This window comes from Talaromyces proteolyticus (assembly GCF_021365285.1).
Source record: "Talaromyces proteolyticus strain PMI_201 chromosome Unknown BGW36scaffold_4, whole genome shotgun sequence".
Taxonomy (NCBI): Eukaryota; Fungi; Ascomycota; class Eurotiomycetes; order Eurotiales; family Trichocomaceae; genus Talaromyces; species Talaromyces proteolyticus.
The window spans coordinates 3,014,373-3,035,084 of NW_025764280.1; the positions used below are offsets into that span (position 1 = coordinate 3,014,373).

Below are 20,712 nucleotides of genomic sequence, written 5' to 3' on the forward strand. Positions count from 1 at the left end.
CAGACGGGCCTCGTCCATCAACGCACATCATCCTGTCTGTCGCATGCAGAAAGCACAATGATACGATCATGTCCTTCCCAAAACTATTATTCAATGACATTCAAGAATATTCTAAGACTGCCTGCTTGGCTGTGTGGATTGTCTAGGACAATGGTCATCCCCGCGTTGATTTCACCCCGTCGATCGTCCCGAGAAACTCGTATTCCTCCAGCAGATGAGCGGTGATTGCGATAAGTTACATGCCAGCCCGTACATCACTACCAGTTAGTGGCATATTAGTCGATTCTTGCTCTAGATTGCAAACCAAGGTGGGTTCATGCACGTAGGATGCTCGCGTAAATCGGTCAATTATTATATAATGCGGGGGTATTCATGTACCATCATGTAATTTATGCGTAGCACCATAAACCATTCATGACTGGCTGTGTTGTTATTTCAAGATATGCAAGTCAATGCGATTGAATCCTCTCTCTGTAGATAATATTACGATTAATGAAATACCCTTGTATGAGCATTGGCAACCTCCATTGATATCCGTTATTTTCAGGTTTACATTCTCAATACCAGAATTACACTCCTGTGCTAGGGTGGCTCGAAATTCAAATGTAGTGCAATACATAATTGGTAATACGATACGGTACGTGTTGGGCTAGCCGGAGATCATAAGTGGGGAGCGTGAAATATTGTCCATCGAATGGGCCCTTTGTCATATTCATCACAATACGCAAGAATAGACTTGCGCATCATCCATATAGACTCACAAAATGGCGGATAATAGCAGGCAATCAGAATCAAATCCTGTCGTATTCTTTGACATAGCTCTAGCAGGTGAGTCTACAGCACATGCGCCTGGCTAGTTTATTCCATCTCGCCTTTTTGGTTTTTATTCTTACACTATTTGTCATTGGCTGTTTGCTTAAGTGAGATCAATTGATGTATCCAACGATAAAATGTATAATAGCACATGGCCTTAGCATAAGTACCAACAACCACTAAATGTCAATGCAGGAGAACCATTGGGTCGCGTGAAGATGGAGCTTTTTGCAGACATCACACCACGAACAGCAGAGAATTTTCGACAATTCTGTACTGGTGAAACCAAAAACAGCACTGGTCGGCCTCAGGGCTATAAGGGTTGCAAGTTCCATCGTGTAGTATGTTGGCAAAGAACTATGTTCCAACGACCAACGCAACACATGCTAACATTCGGCGAAGATCAAAGAGTTCATGATACAAGGCGGCGATTTCATCAATGGAGATGGTACAGGCAGCGCCTCGATCTATGGCGGTCAAAAGTTCTCAGATGAGAATTTCACATTGAAGCATGATCGGGCTGGACTACTCAGCATGGCAGTAAGTTTGACCTGAAACCAGATAGCTGGCTATATTGAATTGTTATTGACCTATGTACAGAATTCTGGGCCGAATACAAACGGCTGCCAATTTTTCATTACGACTGTCCCAGCGCCATTCCTGAATAACAAGCATGTTGTATTTGGGCAGGTGATCGATGGCATGAATATTGTACGCATGATTGAGAATACTCGTACTACTAGGGACAAACCTAACCAGGACGTTACCATCACACAATGCGGAGAAATGTAAAAGGTACAACATTGACTAGAACCGAGCTAGATTACAAGAATCAATTGGGCTAATGTAAAGGCTACTTGGCTTTCCGTACATATCCTTTCCGTACATATCCCAGCCTATTCTGAAACATGATACTTCGCCTTTGTGCCGTCTCTCTGAGCACATGCATCCATTTATGAACCATCGGTTATATCAAACCCTAGAAATAACATGGTATCCCAGCAACACTTCAGATATTTAGAGATGGAATTTCTGCAAGTACTCAGTTGCGAGATTGACAGCCTCTTCCACCTTATCAACATTATTTCCACTGCCTATGGCCGTCGGGGCTTTGCCACCGGCTTTTCCACCAACAGAGCCAGAAACTACACGAGCCCAGTCACTAGCGGAGACACCGACTTCACTAGCGGCCTGCAAATAGTATTAGCCAGGTTCAGAAGGGGTGCAGATAACATCAAACTTGCCTTGGAAACGTGGCAACCATGAGCGACTTTGCCTTGACCAAGGTCTGGCGCAAACAAGTAAACAGTCTTTTCAGTCATCTTAGACTTGATAAAATTGATGGCTTCGCTAAGCACTTTGGGGTTCGTAGTTTCTGGCAGAGTAGTAACAAGTGTGAAACGGTCCTGATTCTCTGCGTCCTCAAAATATGATTTGATTTTATCGAGTGCTTTCTTGAGTTCAAGCTTCTGCTGGGCTTTTTGGTCATCCAGAACCTGCTTATTGATCCGGGCGACTAGGTCTCGGAATTTGCTCTTTTGTACTGCCGATGCTGTAAGTTGATTCAATTCTATCTGGACTTGTTTCAATTCCAATTCCTTAGCAGGACCACGGTCCATTGTTCGTAGCTTTTCCAAACGGTTCTCAAAATCGGCTGCTTCTCGCTGTGCCTGATGAGCAGCTTCTCCAGTAACAGCAATAATTCGTCGAATTCCCTTCGCAATACCAGATTCCTCCAATATAACAAGATCTCGAATTTCACCAGTCTTCGTAACATGAGTACCACCGCAGAATTCAATACTTACTTGGCTCCATTTTGGATCTTTGACATTTTTAAGGATTTCTTCGACCTCTACTCCAACAGATACGACGCGTACGGGATCCGGGTAGGTCTCACCGAAAACAGCTCGAACGCCTGAGATTTCCCTGGCAGTAGGCAAAGGAACCTCTTTTGAATATACTGTACAATTCTGTCGAATATATTCAGTGCTTTTCTTTTCGATCTCGTCAAGATCTTTTTCTGCGATGGCAGCCTTATGTGAGAAATCAAATCGTAATTTCTCGGCCGCAACGAGTGATCCTTTCTGGTCAATGCCATCTCCCAAGACCTCCCGTAAGGCGAAATTCAAAATATGCGTGCCAGTATGGTTGTTCCTAATAGGCCACCTGCGAAGTTCATCGTACTCGGAAGTAATGGAATCACCAACGCGAAATGACCCATACTTCATAAAGCCTGTGTGGAGAACGTAGCCACCATAAGACTGGACATCTCCAACTTCCATTTCCGCCTGCCCATCAATGATAAGCCTGCCGGTATCATTCTCCTGTCCTCCTTGTTCAGCATAAAAATTGGTCTTATCAAGGATAATACCAATCTGATCTCCTTGTGGCAAATCTGATGTTGTCCGAACGAAAGTCTTGCCATGATAGATAGCCTTGACGACGGAGCTAATATTACTCGAGTCAAATTTCGCCGAGTCATCTGTCTTCGGGACATCATTCATTTTCTCCAATTTACCAATATCATGAACGTCGAGTTTAACAGTATCCTCTGCAGCTTGTTTCTTCCCCTTGCTGGCTTCCTTCGCCTTCAGTTTGGCTTCCTCAAATTCGGAATTGTCAATACGGAGACCTCGCTCTTCGGCCATGATCTGGGTCAGGTCGACGGGGAAGCCAAAAGTATCATAGAGTCTCCACACATCTGCTCCATGTAGCTTATCTAACCCCTTCGACCTGGCTTGTTGGGCGTAAGCTTCAAATTGCTTTTCACCTCGATCTAGCGTCTTCGAAAATGACAGCTCCTCTTCATCAAGGTTCTCCATAACCTCGTCCTGCTTTTTCCTGATCTCTGGAAACATGTCTCCCATTTGATCGACAAGTGTGGGAACAATTTTGGAAAAGAAATTGCCTATCTCCACATTGAAATATTTGCGAGCATATCGAGCCCCTCTCCTAAGGACTCTACGAATCACATAACCTCTACCCTCGTTGTTAGGGTAGGCACCATCTGAAATCGCGAACGTAAGAGTTCTCACATGGTCTGCCACAACCCGATAAGCTGTGTCAATACCATCGGTGTCTTCTGCTCCAAACCGGCCTTGGTATTCACGGGCACCTGTAATATCCTGGATTTTTTTGAATAAAGGTGTGAAAACATCGGTATCGTAATTTGATGACTTCGCCTGAAGTACCGAAACGAGACGTTCAAAACCCATACCCGTGTCAACATGCTTGTTTGGCAAAGACCGTAAGGAACGGTCTGCTTCTCGATTATACTGAATAAAAACATTGTTCCAAACCTCGATGACATTAGGATCATCTTGATTGACAAGGTGGGCGGCGTTTCGGCCACCAATCCGGTCAAAATGAATTTCACTGCAAGGTCCACAAGGGCCTTGGTCTCCCATTTCCCAAAAGTTGTCTTTCATATTTCCAGGTAGGATATGGTCTTCTGGGACACCAGCCTTTCTCCAGAGTTCTTTTGTTTCAAGGTCCGGCTCTAGACCACCGCTTTTGTCGCCTTCGAAATAGGTGACGTAGAGTCTGCTTGGGTCAAGACTGAACACCTTTGTCAGCAATTCCCAGGAAAATCCAACAGCTTCCTCCTTGAAATAGTCTCCAAAGCTCCAATTTCCGAGCATTTCGAAGAAGGTCTGTGTTTATTTGGGAAAAAAATTAGTCCTTTCTTTAAAATAGCATCCACCTACAAATGTGACTTACATGGTGATAGTTGTCTTTGCCGACATCGTCAAGGTCCTGCTTTCGTAAATAAGTGAATTACTATGAGAAAGAGGTAATCATACATTATGTTTACCACCTGCACGAATACACTAGAAAAGTTAGCGGCGTGATTTGAGGTTTGCAGAGAGTATCATACTTTTTGCGAATTGACCGCACGCTTCAATTGCGCGAAATCAGACTGCGGATCAACCACTCCAAGGAAAATAGACTTGTACTGATTCATGCCCGCATTTGTAAACAGCAGGGTAGGGTCAGAAAGTGGCACGACAGACGACGAGGGGACTAGTTATTTTTCGTCAGTGTATAGATTGCGGGGTATTACAAAAGCTTCGTACCAAACGTGTGTCCTCTGTCTTTGAAATAATTGATAAATTCCTCGCGGACACTGTTAGCAGTCCACTTAGGGACATTTTCGCTAGGTGCAGCCATTCTCTGGCGTGAATGGTGGCTGAAATGAGGAGATGCAGTCGCACGTTGGAAGGGGGGTGAAGGACGGAATATTCTAGGTAAAGAACGGAACATCAAGGAAAGGCGAGGCGTGGCGACACTGGAACTCGTGAGAAGCGAATTCCGCATCAAGCATCTGCTGCTTAATGCCCTGTTACACAACGACAAACCAACAATTAAGGTCAATAAAAACTTTTATATGAAACGATAGTGGCAGCCAGGGCTCTGACTCATCGCGCGTTGGCTGGAAGGAGGTCGGAGTTGCCAAGTCGTCGATGCCGCCTCTGACCCAAGATCGTCTCAAGCGCCATGCGGACAGCGACCCGGAGGGCGAGCCTCCAGTGAAGAAGTTTGGCCTGTTGCAATTAGGTAATTTTCTGTTTTTAGCTCACATGTTGTCAGCGTCACTGAATACCAACTAATAATCAACACATAAGGCCTATCACCAAGGTCGAGCGCTGCTGTCCAAGACACACGGAAACCGATACCACAGGATTATTCGATCAACGACGGTAGCATGCTATTGGATGACACCAAACATACGACATATATCTACAATATCGAGCAAGAACTTGCCGACATCGAGGAACACGAAAAGCAGATATCGTTTATACCCGAGATTGAGAAGGCATTGAACGCTATCCCCAAGTCTGTTCTGAAAGAACCCGAGACAGATAAAGAACTTATCCTTTATAGAATTCCACGTTCATTGACAGTTCCTGAGGATAAGGATGCTGTTCGGAAAGCTATCATAGAGTCGAGGGCAAGGAACAGAGCTCAAAATTTAAACAGCGATGATAACAACTCTTGCAGTTCAGATACAACAGAGCTTTGCAGCCAGAAGAGCTCTCTATTTAGCCCTCGGATCAGAGAATCATTTAGTCAAAGTGATGACATGGATGTAGATTTGCAGTTATAATAATGCATTTGAATTGTATTAAATTTGATAGTAGTAGTAGTAGATTTCATTGACCTGATATAGCTAGCTTCCATACTATCACTATTATATAGAGTTATGCCCTAACCTATAAAACTCTAAATGTTTTCTATAATATCTATCTTAAAATAGATTTTAATTTTATTCATTTTTAATACTTAATAACTATTATATTATATAAAAGAGAACAAGACTATAACTATTAAAAATGACTAAAAAAAACATCTTTTTCTTCATGGAATGAATTTTTGAAATTCCTCACCCAAAGCAGTGTCACAAGAATCGATAACTCACAGCCAATGAATAATTGAAATAGTGGACGCTATTATATAAGTATTCATTAAATATATATAGATACCATATATAAAATAAATATAAATAAAAAATAGACACTAAGTAAAAACTATTTAGAAAATAATATTAAACTATAACTATTAAAATAATAATAATTAATACTATAAAATAATATCTGATTCTAATATATATTAAGTATATAATCTTATAAAGTTAAAATATAAGATAGATATATTTTTTAATATAATATCTTATATTAAGAGTTTTTAAAATAATATATTTATATATATAATTTCTTTAATATATATAAATATTTATTTATTATTATATATTTAATTAATTATATTTTATTTTTATATTTTATTTTTATATTATTATTATCTTTTTAATAAATAACTTTATATTGATATTATGTATAGCTCTTTTTTATTTTATTAATAGAATATTCTAAGTGATCATTAATTTTAGATGAATTATTGATTATATTTTAATAATAAAATATCCTTATAATAAAGTTTAGAAATTATTAGATAAGTAATAGCGTTCAATATTAATAATAGCTAGGTTATTAATAAATAAATTAGCTTTAAGTGTTTGCGAAATTATAATAATTATATAAAAGTATATTGATTAATTAGAGATTTAGTGTCAAAAGTTGTCAACAACTCGTCTCAAGATCAGAGATCACAGAGGATATTCTGCTAATACAAAATAAAAGAATCATATAAAACCAATATTAGAAAGCTATCTATCAAAAATAATAATAATAATAAAAAGTCTATTAAATACTAAATAATAACATATTATTTAATATAAAAATTAAAAATAATCATTTAAATATATAATAATAAATAAATATCTATATATATTAAAATTATTAAAATTATATTTTAATATTTAAAATTATATTTTAATATTTAAAATTATTACTTTATTATATAAAAGCTATATTTCTATATATTAAATTTTTATTTTATTAGATTATATATTTAATATATATTAAAATTAAATATCTATTCTTAATACTAACTATTATTATATTAATAGTTATAATATAATAAAAATATAGTCACTTTTAGCTTTATTTCTATAATATCTAATTATATTTAATAATAATCTATAATTATTTATTATTATTCTCTAAATAGTCTCTATTTAATATCTATTTTCTATATCTATTTTCTATATATATATAATCTTATTAAATATTTATATAATAATATCTATTATAATATTTAATAATTATAATTTATTAATTCTTATAATAATCTTATTTTTTAAAAAACTAATAGTTTAATAATATAATAAATAATTAGCTATATTTATATTTTTAAATAAGTATTCTTATTTTATAAATTTCTATGTTTATAATAATAATCTAATTATATTTTTAAAGAAGTCTTTTTATATTAAAAAATTAAAACTTATTAATTATTTAAAAAATAAAGATTTTAAAATGATTATTCTCTATATTTATTATATAAATTTAAATAAATCTTATATAATAATTAAAAATCTTTTTATTATAGTGAATATATTTATTTAAATTAAAAATATATTAAACTAAAAACTTTTTTTTAATAAGAAGTAATAGTGGCTTATAATCATTTAAAATTAAATTTATATTTAAAAGAAAAGATTTTTAAAAAAATTCTATTATTTAAAATTATGAAATGATTTTCTTTAGAAATATACTAATAATTTTATAGTAAAGAATATTTAGAATATTAGGGATACGTGGGTGCGGCCATGTACATGCCGGAGACAGGATCGCAAATGACCAGATGCCTAGGGACGGAAAGCACAACAACAGTGTATGTAGCAGAAATAGAAGGAATCTATATAGTACTATAAGCTGTTTAGTAATTTAATGATAAATCATAATAGTAGATATGAAGTCAAAATAGAGTAGTGATCTTCTTAAATAATTAAATTATTTTATAAATATTATTTAATCTATATATAGTTTTAGGCTAAATCTGAATTAAAGACTGTCTAAGTCTATTTAATAAACTATATAAAGTAAATATTATTATTATCCTATAATAGATTCTAGATCACAAAGAAGTAAATAGAAATAAAATAATAGATTAAGCAGTAAAACATACTACTATAAAGAAAATAAAAAATAAAGTGAAACTAGAAGAGTAATAGATATAACTAATTTTAATAATAAAATAATAAATTTATTAAATAATAAAAGATATTTAAATATAAAAAAAGAAAAAATAAATAAATCTATAAAGTTTCTTATTTTAAAGCTAAATAAATATATATTTAACTACTAAAAAAATACACAAAGCTTTATTATTAATATTAATATAAATATATTTAAATATTATTAAATTAAACTAATATCTTTAATAAATTAACAGATAAGACTCACTTTAATACCTATATAATCTATTAAACCAGATATTATACTATATTCTAATAAAATATTAATTATACAAGAAAGAATATAAGATAATATAAAAATATATCTAAAAAATATATAAAAATATATTAATAAAGAAATTATTATTAAAGAAAAGTATAATAATTAATATTATTAAATTTATATATAATACTAAACTGTTTAATTAATTCTAAATACCTAATTTATATATAATAGAGATAGTTAATCTAAAAAATAATACTCACTAAAATATTAATATATTTATATTAAGACTTATATATCTAATAATCAGTGCTCAGAATTAATCTAATTATCTATTAGATTAATATCTAACGTAATCGGTAAGCGATCCACCCATGTAAGTGATCTACCCATCTCTCTCTAAAAACACGTTATATATTGATTTCAAATCTTAATTTCAAACCTATATACAAATTATATACAAAAAATAAATTATTAATATGATTAAGACATCTAATTATTTTATATCTTTTAATACCATAATCACTGTAGCAAAATTAATATTATATAGATAGATAAGAGACTAAAAGCTTAGGCTCAGCTAAAATAATAGTAATAACTTAAAATATCTTAATCTAATCTTATATAAATATCAGAGCTTCCTCTCTAATAATTCTTTAATCATAAGATATCTATCTTTTAAATCTTTAATATTTTTATATCTTCTTTTTATATATAGTTTATAAATTATAAATTTCCTTTTATACAATTATAAACTTATTAATATTTATCTTATAAGCTTTTAATACTTATATAATTACTTTATTAATAATCTTAGATAGATTTTTTATATAGTGGGTTATTCACTTCTTAATTATAATTATTTAATATTTAACTTAATATAGATTTTAAAAGATTTATAAATAAGATAATTATATATTATTTAATTAACTTAAAAAAGATATTAAAATTTTTAATTAAATAATAAATTATTAAATAACTTAATTTAGATTAAATAATATTAATCTAGTTATTATAAAGCTATTTTAAATAGTTTAAACTTTATATACTATTATATAAATCTTTAGAAATGTAGTAAAAAAGTTAATTTTATTAATATAATTAAATCTAAATATTATTTACTGCTTAATAAACTATTTATATTCTTATTTTAAATTAATAAAATAGCCAATATTAAGAGACTATAAAAGATGAAAGGAATGTAAAGATATATAGATTAGAATAATATTATTCTTAATATATATATAGTCAAATTTAGTAATTAAATAACTTTTATGATTATTAAGAATAAGTATTTAATTGTCAAAAGTTGTTAACAACTCGTCTCAAGATCAGAGATCCTAGAGGATATTCTGCTAACACAAGATAAAAGAGTAAGTATAAAATCAATATTAAAAGACTATCTATTAAGAATAATAGTAGTAGTAAGAAGATTATTGAGTATTAAATAGTAGTATGCTATTTTAGTATGAAGATAAAAGATAATTAACTAAATATATAATGGTAATGAGTGTCTATATATATTAAAAGATATTAAAACTATATTTTAATATCTAGAATTATTACTTTATTATATAGAATTATTACTTTATTATATAGAAGCTATATTTCTATATATTGAAGTTTTGCTTTGTTAGATTATGTGTTTGGTATATATTGAAATAAGGTATTAATATATAATATCTGATTATACTGTATAATAATTGTGGCTACTGTTATTCTTTAAGTAGTTTCTACTTAGTGCTTATTTTCTACACTTATTTTATATATATATAATATATATATATAATCTTATTAGGTGTTTATATAATAATATCTGTTATAATATTTATTGACTATGACTTATTGATTTTTATAATAATCTTTTTTTTGAAGGCTGGTGTTCTAATAGTATAATAAATAGTCAGCTGTGTTTATATTCTTAAGTAAGTGTTTTTATTTTATAAATTTCTATGCTTATAATGATGATCTAATTATATTTTTAAAGAAGCTTTTTTGTATTTAGAAATCAAAACTTGTTGATTGCTTGAAGGATAAGGATTTTGAGATAATTATTCTCTATATTTATTATATAAATTTAAATAAATCTTATATAATGGTTAAAAGATCTTTTTATTATAGTGAATATATTTATTTAAATTAAAAATATATTAAATTGAAAACTTCTTTTTTTAATAAAGAATGATAGTGGTTTATAACTATCTAAAATTAAATCTATATTTAGAAGAAGGAGGCTTTTAAGAAGTTTTATTATTTAGAGCTATAAAATAATTTTCTTTATAAATATATTAGTGACTTTATAGTAAAGGATATATAGAATATTGCTGAGCTAGAAAGATTGAAGAAAAAGGAATAAAAAGAAGAAGAGGAAAGAAAATAAAAGAAAAAATAATTCTTTTAATCTCTTACTCTTTGAGTTTTTTAATAATAGAAAGCTTAAATCTTTTTTAAATAATTTAAATATTTAATTAGTTCTTATAAGTTATAATTAAATCTATATTTTATCTATCTAATTAAATAAAAGATTCTTTCTTATTCTAATTTCTATTTTTTAATAAAATTAATTTTGAATTCATTATTATTAGTTTTATTTTTATTATTTTCTGGATTTTTTATAGATTCTAATAATAAGATATAAAATACTAAATATATTTTTATTTTTATTGATAGTTAAAGTTTATAATTATTATTAATAAGTTTTTTTTTAATTTTAAAAGATTTATATTTAATTATATTAAGTTTATTATTTAATCTTTTATTTAGAATATTAAAATTTTTTTATTTTATAGTTTATTATAGAAGGTAAATTTTCTCTTTTTTTTAAAGATTAATATATTCTTATATTTTTTATTATAATAGATTTTTATTCTTTATTTTATTTATTTGATATTTTATGAGATTATTTAATGGAATATTTAGAGATTCTTGGCTTATATTATTATAATTTTTAATAATCTTTCTTTTAATATATTAGACTATATTATTCTTAGATAGTATTTAAGATTTATAAAATATGATATTTATTTTATAATTATATTTATTATATTATTTATTATAAATTATATTATTGATAATATTTATATTTAATTATTTTATTTTTAATCTATATAGTTCTATAAGTATTGCTTAACTAATTGAATTATTCTTTTAGATTAGTTATTAGTTTATTGATGATTTGTTATTACTAATTTATATTTTATTCTATATACTTTTATAATTATTTATTAATAGTTTATTATAAATAGTTTATTTTAATCTATAATAATTTCCTTTAATAGATTGGTTTATAAAAATATTTCTTGTAGTATAAAGCTTATATATTATTTTATAGTTATGTTTTTTAATATTAGTTATAGAATTATATATTTAATTAATCTATTAATAACTATTATAGTATTAATATAGATTATTCTAAAGATAGATTTTTTTAATTTTAGTAATCTTTGAATTAAATTAATGGTTATACTTTATTATGCTTTTTTTAATATTTTAAGTATTTATATTTTCTATAAGATTTATATATTGATAGTTTATTCTAATTATAGTTTTTATAATATTTAATATAGTCTTTAATCTTTTTTTTAAGATATAGAAAATAATATGATTAATTTATTATTTTAATTATTTTATTGATTTTTCAATGTTTTTGGCTAGGTAAATTATAATATTATTTAATAACTTTCTTAATTATTATTTGTAATACTCTAATTATATTATTCTATATTGCTAGTCTATTTTATAATATAATTATTCTATTATATAATTTTTATTAAATTCATTTATCATTTTTTGTTTTTTTTTTAATTATTTTTTGAATTTTAATTTTTTAATTCTAATAGCTATTGCTAGAATAATATTATAATTATATTATAGTATTTCTAAATTTTATTTTAAAATGTTTATCTTTAATATTTTGATGTTAATTATATAGTTTGATTGTTTGCTTAATATATCTATAGTGATATTCTATTTTCTTAATATATATTTAATTATATACTTATATTATGATAATTCTTTATATTATTATATTTATCTTTCTGATAATTCCTTAATTATTATAAAATATTTTAAATTTTTATGATTGATTTTTATAATAATTTTATATTTAGATTCTTAAAAATAATATTATTATTATTAAAATACTTTAATGATTATTAGTAATTCTTTATTATATATATCATAATTAAGTTTAGCTTTTATATATTTTTTTAAATAGAATATAACAGTATATATTTTTCTATTATTAATTTATTTTAAAATTGTTTTAATTATATATTCTAATATATCTATTTATATAATATTTTATAATTTTAGATTATATAACTTTAAAATTGATATATACTTAATAAAATTTTTTAATTTTTCTAAATATTTATTAACACACTATTATGTATTTAAAAGATTTATTCTTTTTTATTAGTTCTATTAATAAGATTATAATAGTAAAATATCCTTCTATAAATCTTTATATATAACTAGTAACTTCTAGGAATAATTATATATCTATAATATTTATTAGAATTGGTTATTCTAGAATAATGTTTAATTTTTCTTTTAATATTTTAAGTTTATTTAGTATATAAATTATTTCTAAGTACTTAACTTATATAATATTAAATTTATATTTTTTAATTTTTAATATAAATCTTATATTTATAAGTCTTATTATGATTTTTTAGATATATTTATTATGTTTATTAGGATCTTTTAAGAATATTATTATATTATTAAAATATACTATGATAAAGTTATTTAAATATTTTTTAAATATATATATTATATACTGTATAAATTATATTAGTAGATTTTTCAGTTTTATTAAAGTGATAATCTATTTATAGAGTTCTTTATTTATTAAGAATATCATTTTATAGATATTTTTTTTATATATTTTTAGATTATAGTATCTCTATTTAATATTAAATATTATTATGATTTTTACTTCTTATAATAAATCTCTTTTCTATTTTTGATGTAATACTTTATTTATATTATCTATTATTTGATTATTAACTGATTGGTAGTTATATATTATTTATAGTATTAAATCTTTCTTTAATATAAAAAGATTTAATATTGAATTTATTATTTTAAATTCTTAAATATATCTAATTAGATAAAATTTATTAATAAATTAATCTTTAATTTTAAATTTCTATATTAATTTTTATTTTTACTTAACTTATTTTAATATTAATTTTAACTTTAAATCTATTATTACTTTATATTTAGATGAGTATATTAATAGTTAATATTCTTTCTTTATAAATAATTTAATATAATTATAATATTTTTTTAATAGTTTTTTAAATATTTCTATAAATTCTTTCTTATATATTTTTTTTAATTTTGATTAAGTTAGTACTATTTTCTGTTTTATTTTATTAATTTTAGTAATATTCACTTTAAATTATTTTTTTTTATTTTTATCTATTTATAATGTTATATTATCGATCTTTAATATTTATTTTTTCTAATTAATAATTAGATTCTATCTTTATAATTAGATTATTTTAAGAATTATATTATAATAACTATGATTTAAAGATAAAATTCTAAATATTATATTTATAATATATTTTTCTAATTTTAAAATTATATTTTTAACTATTTATAGATATCTTTTATTAAAGATAGTTCTATCTATAATAGTAATTATCTATTATTATTATATTTATTTTATTGATATTTTATATTTTTTGATGAATTCTTTATTAATGAAGTTTATTAATATTTTAAAGTTAATAAATACTTTTATTAGCTTTTTATAAATTATAGTTTATATAATGGATATATATTCTATTGATTTATTATTAATAATTATTATAATAGTAACTTTCTTTATATATTATAGATAATATTTTTTTTATACTTTTTAAAATTATATTTATTTTTTGTTAATTATTTTTATCTTTTTTTAATATATATAGCAGTTATTTACTCTATATTTAGCACTTTTAAAATAATTATAACTAAGATATCTTATCTTTTTATATATATATTGATAATCTTTATATTCTTTAAGATATTTAAATATTGATTAATAGAGAATTTTTAATAATATAGAAAACTATCTATATAAATTTTTATTTATTTAATAATATATATATATTTTATTAAAATATAATATCTAATATATTTTTAAATAATTAAATCTATTTAATTTAGAATAATAATAATAAATATAATTATATATATATTTTAATATTTTATTATATAGATATATTTTTTTTGAGTAAGATAGCTATTCTATTTTTTTAATTAATTTAAGATTGTTTTTACTATAAACTAGATATTTTCTGAATATCTATTCTTAACATTTTTTATATATATTAATATATTATTATTATATCTAAAATAATTCTTTCTAATATATTACTTTGGAAAATATATAATAATATAATTCTTTATTTTTTATATTTTCTATAAACTTATTTTGAGTTTTTATAATCTTATATTTTATTTTAAGAAATTCTTTTAAAATTCTTAGGATCTCTTTTTTTATTTCTGAGATATCTTGATTTAATTCTGGGTTTATTTTAGTTTTTAAGATTTTTTTTAATCTTTTTTATTAATATTAATGGGTCTTTATATTGGCTATTCTTAGGGTAATCAATTAATAGATTTTGCTAATTTTAATTTCTATAAGGTATCTAATTCTTAGTTTAAGTTTTTATAGTTTATTGTTTTTTAATTATTATTTTAAAATATTAGATTATATTGGGTTTTACTTTCTGATGAGGAACTATTAGTATTTTAATCTATATTATATTACTTTATTAATGGTTTTGATCTATAGATGGATTGGTGTCTAGTTTTATTTTTTTAGTGAGAGTGTGTTTTTTTTGGTTTAGTGTCTTTTTTCTGAGTTATGTTTTTTTTGAATATCTTTCTGATATATTTATTAAATTTTTTAAGACTTCTTTATTATTTTATAATTAATTTATATTTTTATTTAAATCTTTATTTAATAATTTTATTCTATATTTTTTTAAGATTCTGTCTTTCTTTTTTATTGTTTATTTTAATGATTTTTTGATATAAAATAAAGAGTTATAAGTTGATAGTTATTACTTTTTAATGATTAATATTATTGAATTTTTATTTTTATTAATATTCTTTTATAAAATATTCTTTTTATTTATATTTATAATAGACTCTTTTCTTATATCTTTATTTTTTTTTTTTTTATTAATAATAGTGTTAAGCTATATCTTAATATCTTTATTATAATTATAATAAGACTTTCTTAGCTATTAGATATTTATTTAATAACTTTTTTAATATTAGTTTTTTTTTTATGAATTGATTATATTATTAAAGGTTAATCTATGATACTATTTTTATTATTTTATGAAAAGTCTCTGGTTAAGGATTTATTATTAAAATCATATCTTTGATATTTTTTTTAAGTCTATTATAATATTGATCATAATATATTTAATCTTTATAATAAAGATTACTTATAATTTAAAAATATATTAATATATATTTTTCTATAGATTAGATTTATTAAATATTTTAAATCTTATAGATTATTATAAATTCTTTATTAATGATTTTATAGAGTTATTTAAGCTTAATAATAAAATATTTATAATTTATGAATATTAAAATTATTTTTAGATTTTTCTATTTAATATTTGCTTTAAGCTAGTTCTTGATATATAATATAAATTACTTTATAATATCTTTAATTAAAAAATTAGATATTGTTAATACTTTCGTTTTCTTAATATTGATTTTTATGGTATTATTAAAAAAGTAGATTTTTATTTAAGTATGAAATATATTAAGTGTTCTAGATTTTTTAAGAATGATTTTATTTTATTAATTTTTAATCTTTATTTTAAGCTATTAATATATTGTTAAGCTATAGTATTCTTAAATTTAATAATTCTGATAAAAGTGTTTTTAAGCTTGGTTATTAAAGTTTATTTAGTTTTATTAAAAGATAAATAACTGTTATTTATTATTATTAAAAATAATATTATTTATTTATAATTCTTTAAGTATTATAAAAGTCTTTTATTATTAAAAATTATTAATAATTTATTTTAAGATTAGAGATTCTAAAAGATATTCTATTAATATAAAATAAAAGAATAAGTATAAGATTAATATTGAAGGGTTATCTATTAAAAATGATAGTAATAATAAGAAGATTATTAAATACTAAATAATAGTATGCTATTTTAGTATAAAAATAAAAGATAATTAATTAAATATATAATAGTAATAAGTATTTATATATATTAAAAGATATTAAAATTATACTTTAATATCTAGAATTATTACTTCATTATATAGAATTATTGCTTCATTATATAGAAGCTATACTTCTATATGTTAAAGTTTTGCTTTATTAAGTCATATGTTTAATATATGCTAAAATAAAGTATCAATATATAATATCTGATTATACTATATAATAATTATGACTATTACTGTTTCCTAAGCAGTTCCTACTTAGTGCCTATTCTTTGCATTTATTTTATATATATATGGTATATATATACAATCTTATTGGATATTTATGTAATAGCATCTGTTATAACATTTATTGGCTGTGACTTATTGATTCTTGTGACATTAATATCTTTCCATTATATAATTATTTATATAAGAAATAAAGTAATAAATAAATTAATTTATATTAATTTTATCTATTATCTATTCATTATTATTGATATAGATTTTGTAGTCAGCTGAAAAAGTCTTAAATCAGCTTTCTTAAAAATATTTTTTAGCTTTAAAAATTATATATAAAGATAATATCTATTTAATAAAATTAACTATCTTAATTATAGTTATTTATTCTTAATTTCTAAGTTATAATAGTTTTAATTAAATATATTAATTACTTTCTATTATAATCTTTATAGTCATATAAAGTCTTATAGTAAAGCTAATCTTATCAAAATTATAAATATCTTTTAATAGAATTCTATACTTTAAAATAGCTTTTTATATATAATCAAAATATTTTTTAATTATTTTTAAATTTTTATATTTAGTATACTTATAATTATATTTTTATAAGAACTTTAAATCAATCTTTAAATAATATTAAATAAGATTATATATTTATTTCTCTTTAATCTATTAGTTTCTATATTATAAAAGAAAATAATTAATTATTTCTTATATAAAAAAGTACTAAAAAGATAATCTATATTTATTTAAATCTAAGATCTATATAATAAATGATTTTTTTAAACTAAATTAATTTATAACTATTAATGTGTAATATATATTAATATTATACTTCTTTTAATTGGTTTTAAAGAGTTATATAAAGAATATTATAAATCTTTATAGTTTTATAAATATTTGAAATTCTTCTATTTTTTAAATTAGAAATAGTTAATTAAATCTTTCTTTCTATCTAAGCTGATTTTAAGAGATCTTTTTTACAAATTGGTAGCATAGTGACGCGTTAAAATTGTATAATCAATATAGAATGTATTTTTGGGGAGAGGTGGGCGGATCACTTACATGGGCAGATCGCTTACCGATTACATTATATAAAAAACAGTTTAGAAACTATAATATAAAATATTTAATAGAATAAAATATAAATTAAACTCTATAAACACATTAGAAAGTATATAGAATTAAGCTAAGCTATATAGATATATTATAATAAAATAATAGAAATATAGAAAGAATATAAAAAATATTAAATTCTAATATTTTTATTTATTTGATTCTATCTATTTAATTTATTTACTTATTTAGTTAATTTATATTAATTAAGATTATCTTATTAGTTTCAATTCTTCTATAACTCAGCCTTCTAGCTATGCTATCTATAGCTGTATTACTCTTATATATAGCTTCTACAGGTTAGAGAGCATCTCTGTATAGCAGCATTATTAGTTAGCTAGCTTTAACAGATGAATGAATTCTACTACTACTACTATATAGAATATTATTAAACTAAAAAAAATTTAAAAAAGAAGAAAAAAAGGAAAAAAGATAACTAAATAATAAATAAATAAAATAACTATTATTATTTTTTAAATTTATTCTAAGTTATTTAAAAATAATTCTTTTAACTCATTATTTTTTTAATTTTTTAATAATAAAAAGCTTAAATCTTTTCTATATAATTTAAATATCTAATTAATTTTTATAAATTATATTTAAATCTATATTCTATCTATTTAATTTAATAAAAGATTCTTTTTTATTCTAATTTTTGTATTTTAATAAAATTAATTTTAAATTTATTATTATTATTTTCTAAATTTTTTATAGATTTTAATAATAAAATATAAAATATTAAATATATTTTTATTCTTATTAATAATTAAAGTTTAAAATTATTATTAATAAATTTTTTTTTTAATTTTAAAAGATCTATATTTAATTATATTAAATTTATTATAAAAGATAAATTTTTCTTTTTTTTTTAAAAATTAATATATTTTTATGTTTTTTTTTATAATAGATTTTTATTCTTTATTTTATCTATTTAATATCTTATAAAGTTATCTAATAAAATATTTAAAGATTTTTTATTTATATTATTACTATTTTTGATAATTTTTCTTTTAATATATTAAAATATATTATTTTTAGATATTAGTTAAAGTTCATAAAATATAGTACTTATTTTATAATTATATTTATTATATTATTTATTATAAATTATAATAATATTTATATTTAATTATTTTATTCTTAATTTATATAATTGTATAAGTACTATTTAATTAATTAAATTATTCTTTTAAATTAATTATTAATCTATTAATAATTTATATTTTATTCTATATATTTTTATAAGAATTTATTAATATTTTAATATAAATAACTTATTTTAATCTATAATAATTGTAATAAATCTATTTATAAAAATATTGTTTATAATATAATATATAGCTTATCTTAATAGGATTATTTTATCTATTTATAAGATCTAAATGAATATAGAAAATATATTTTAAAGATTTTAAATTATTTATATTAACATAAACTATATATTAAACTAAATAAATATATATTTAAAGTATAGATTATTTTGTTTTTAAAATTTATAATAAGTTCTAAAAAAATTAGTATAGAAAAAGATTATTTAAAGATTTATTAAAGAATATTTAAAAATAATAGTATCTCTTATAAATCTAATAAAAAAGATTAAATAACAGATTAAAAGATAAATAAAAATTTTATTTTTAATAATAAAGTTAAGATTATATTTAAATATCTAAAAAGTTTTTTTATATTATATTAATATTATATTATTATAATCTAGATTTATTTATTTAGATAAAGATTAATATATCAAATTTTATAATTAAGATTATTCTATATTAATTTTAAGAATATAATAAATAATAATATCTAATTATATTTTTCATTTAAAAGCTAATAAGAGCTAAAACTAATTATAAAATTTATAATGATAAATTATTAGCTATTATAGAGATATCTATACATTAATAACACTATTTAGAAAATAATAAAAAGCTAGTATTTATTCTTTTAGACTATAAGAATTTAAAATATTGTATAATTATAAAGAAATTTAACCAAAGATAAATATATTAAATTAAGAAATTCTTAATATTCAATTTTAATATTAAGTACTAATTTAAGATATAAAATTTTATAGATATATTAAACCATAGATCTAATTATATAAATAGAATTATAAATCTATATATTCTATTACTAATCTTATAAAAGAAGCTTAGATATAGATTTTTTATAAATTAAAATTATATCTTAAAAAACAATATTAAATCTAAATTAATAATTAATATTATATATTTAAAATAATAAATAAAGATTTTTTATATTAATAAAAAAAATACTTAGAGTGTTTAAAATACTATTACAAAAAATAAATAAATTATTAATAATATAGAAGGTTAAGAATTCTTAATATTATAGATTATATTAATAGTATCTATATAATCTAAAATAATCTATTTAAATATAAGCAAAGATTTTATAACTATTATCTATTATTATTAACTTTTAGATATATAAATAATAATTATGAAAAAATAATTAATTAATCTAAATTTAAAGATTAATTATTTAGAATAATCAATTAAAGAAGATAATTTTCTTAATTATATTTTAA

At 22.3% G+C, this 20,712-nt stretch overlaps 3 protein-coding genes across 3 annotated transcripts; 2 read left to right on the plus strand and 1 right to left on the minus strand.

The window, feature by feature from the left end:
• Positions 1-648: 648 nt before the first annotated feature.
• On the plus strand, positions 649-1,648 carry BGW36DRAFT_375701 (putative peptidyl-prolyl cis-trans isomerase). Its single transcript, XM_046215798.1, has 4 exons — positions 649-828; positions 1,009-1,154; positions 1,216-1,353; positions 1,414-1,648. The coding sequence occupies exons 1-4, from the start codon at positions 765-767 to the stop codon at positions 1,603-1,605; spliced, it is 540 nt and encodes a 179-aa protein (XP_046074870.1). The 5' UTR covers positions 649-764; the 3' UTR covers positions 1,606-1,648.
• A 182-nt stretch (positions 1,649-1,830) lies between these two features.
• On the minus strand, positions 1,831-5,130 carry BGW36DRAFT_292178 (putative alanyl-tRNA synthetase; the record flags this gene model as incomplete). Its single annotated transcript, XM_046210893.1, has 6 exons — positions 1,831-1,996; positions 2,047-4,466; positions 4,534-4,569; positions 4,617-4,643; positions 4,691-4,836; positions 4,890-5,130. 6 exons carry the CDS (start codon positions 5,128-5,130, stop codon positions 1,831-1,833), a joined length of 3,036 nt encoding a protein of 1,011 aa, XP_046074871.1.
• Positions 5,131-5,276: 146 nt separating this feature from the next.
• Positions 5,277-6,811, plus strand: BGW36DRAFT_425959 (uncharacterized protein; the record flags this gene model as incomplete). Its single annotated transcript, XM_046220193.1, has 3 exons — positions 5,277-5,370; positions 5,439-5,737; positions 6,797-6,811. 3 exons carry the CDS (start codon positions 5,277-5,279, stop codon positions 6,809-6,811), a joined length of 408 nt encoding a protein of 135 aa, XP_046074872.1.
• Between the last annotated feature and the right edge of the window lie 13,901 nt (positions 6,812-20,712).

Coding starts and splice junctions, on each gene's coding strand:
- BGW36DRAFT_375701 (XM_046215798.1), top strand. CDS start 765: ATGGCGGATAATAGCAGGCAATCAGAATCAAATCCTGTCGTATTCTTT. Junction 829..1,008: donor CTTTGACATAGCTCTAGCAG/GTGAGTCTACAG, acceptor ATGTCAATGCAG/GAGAACCATTGGGTCGCGTG. Junction 1,155..1,215: donor GTTGCAAGTTCCATCGTGTA/GTATGTTGGCAA, acceptor CATTCGGCGAAG/ATCAAAGAGTTCATGATACA.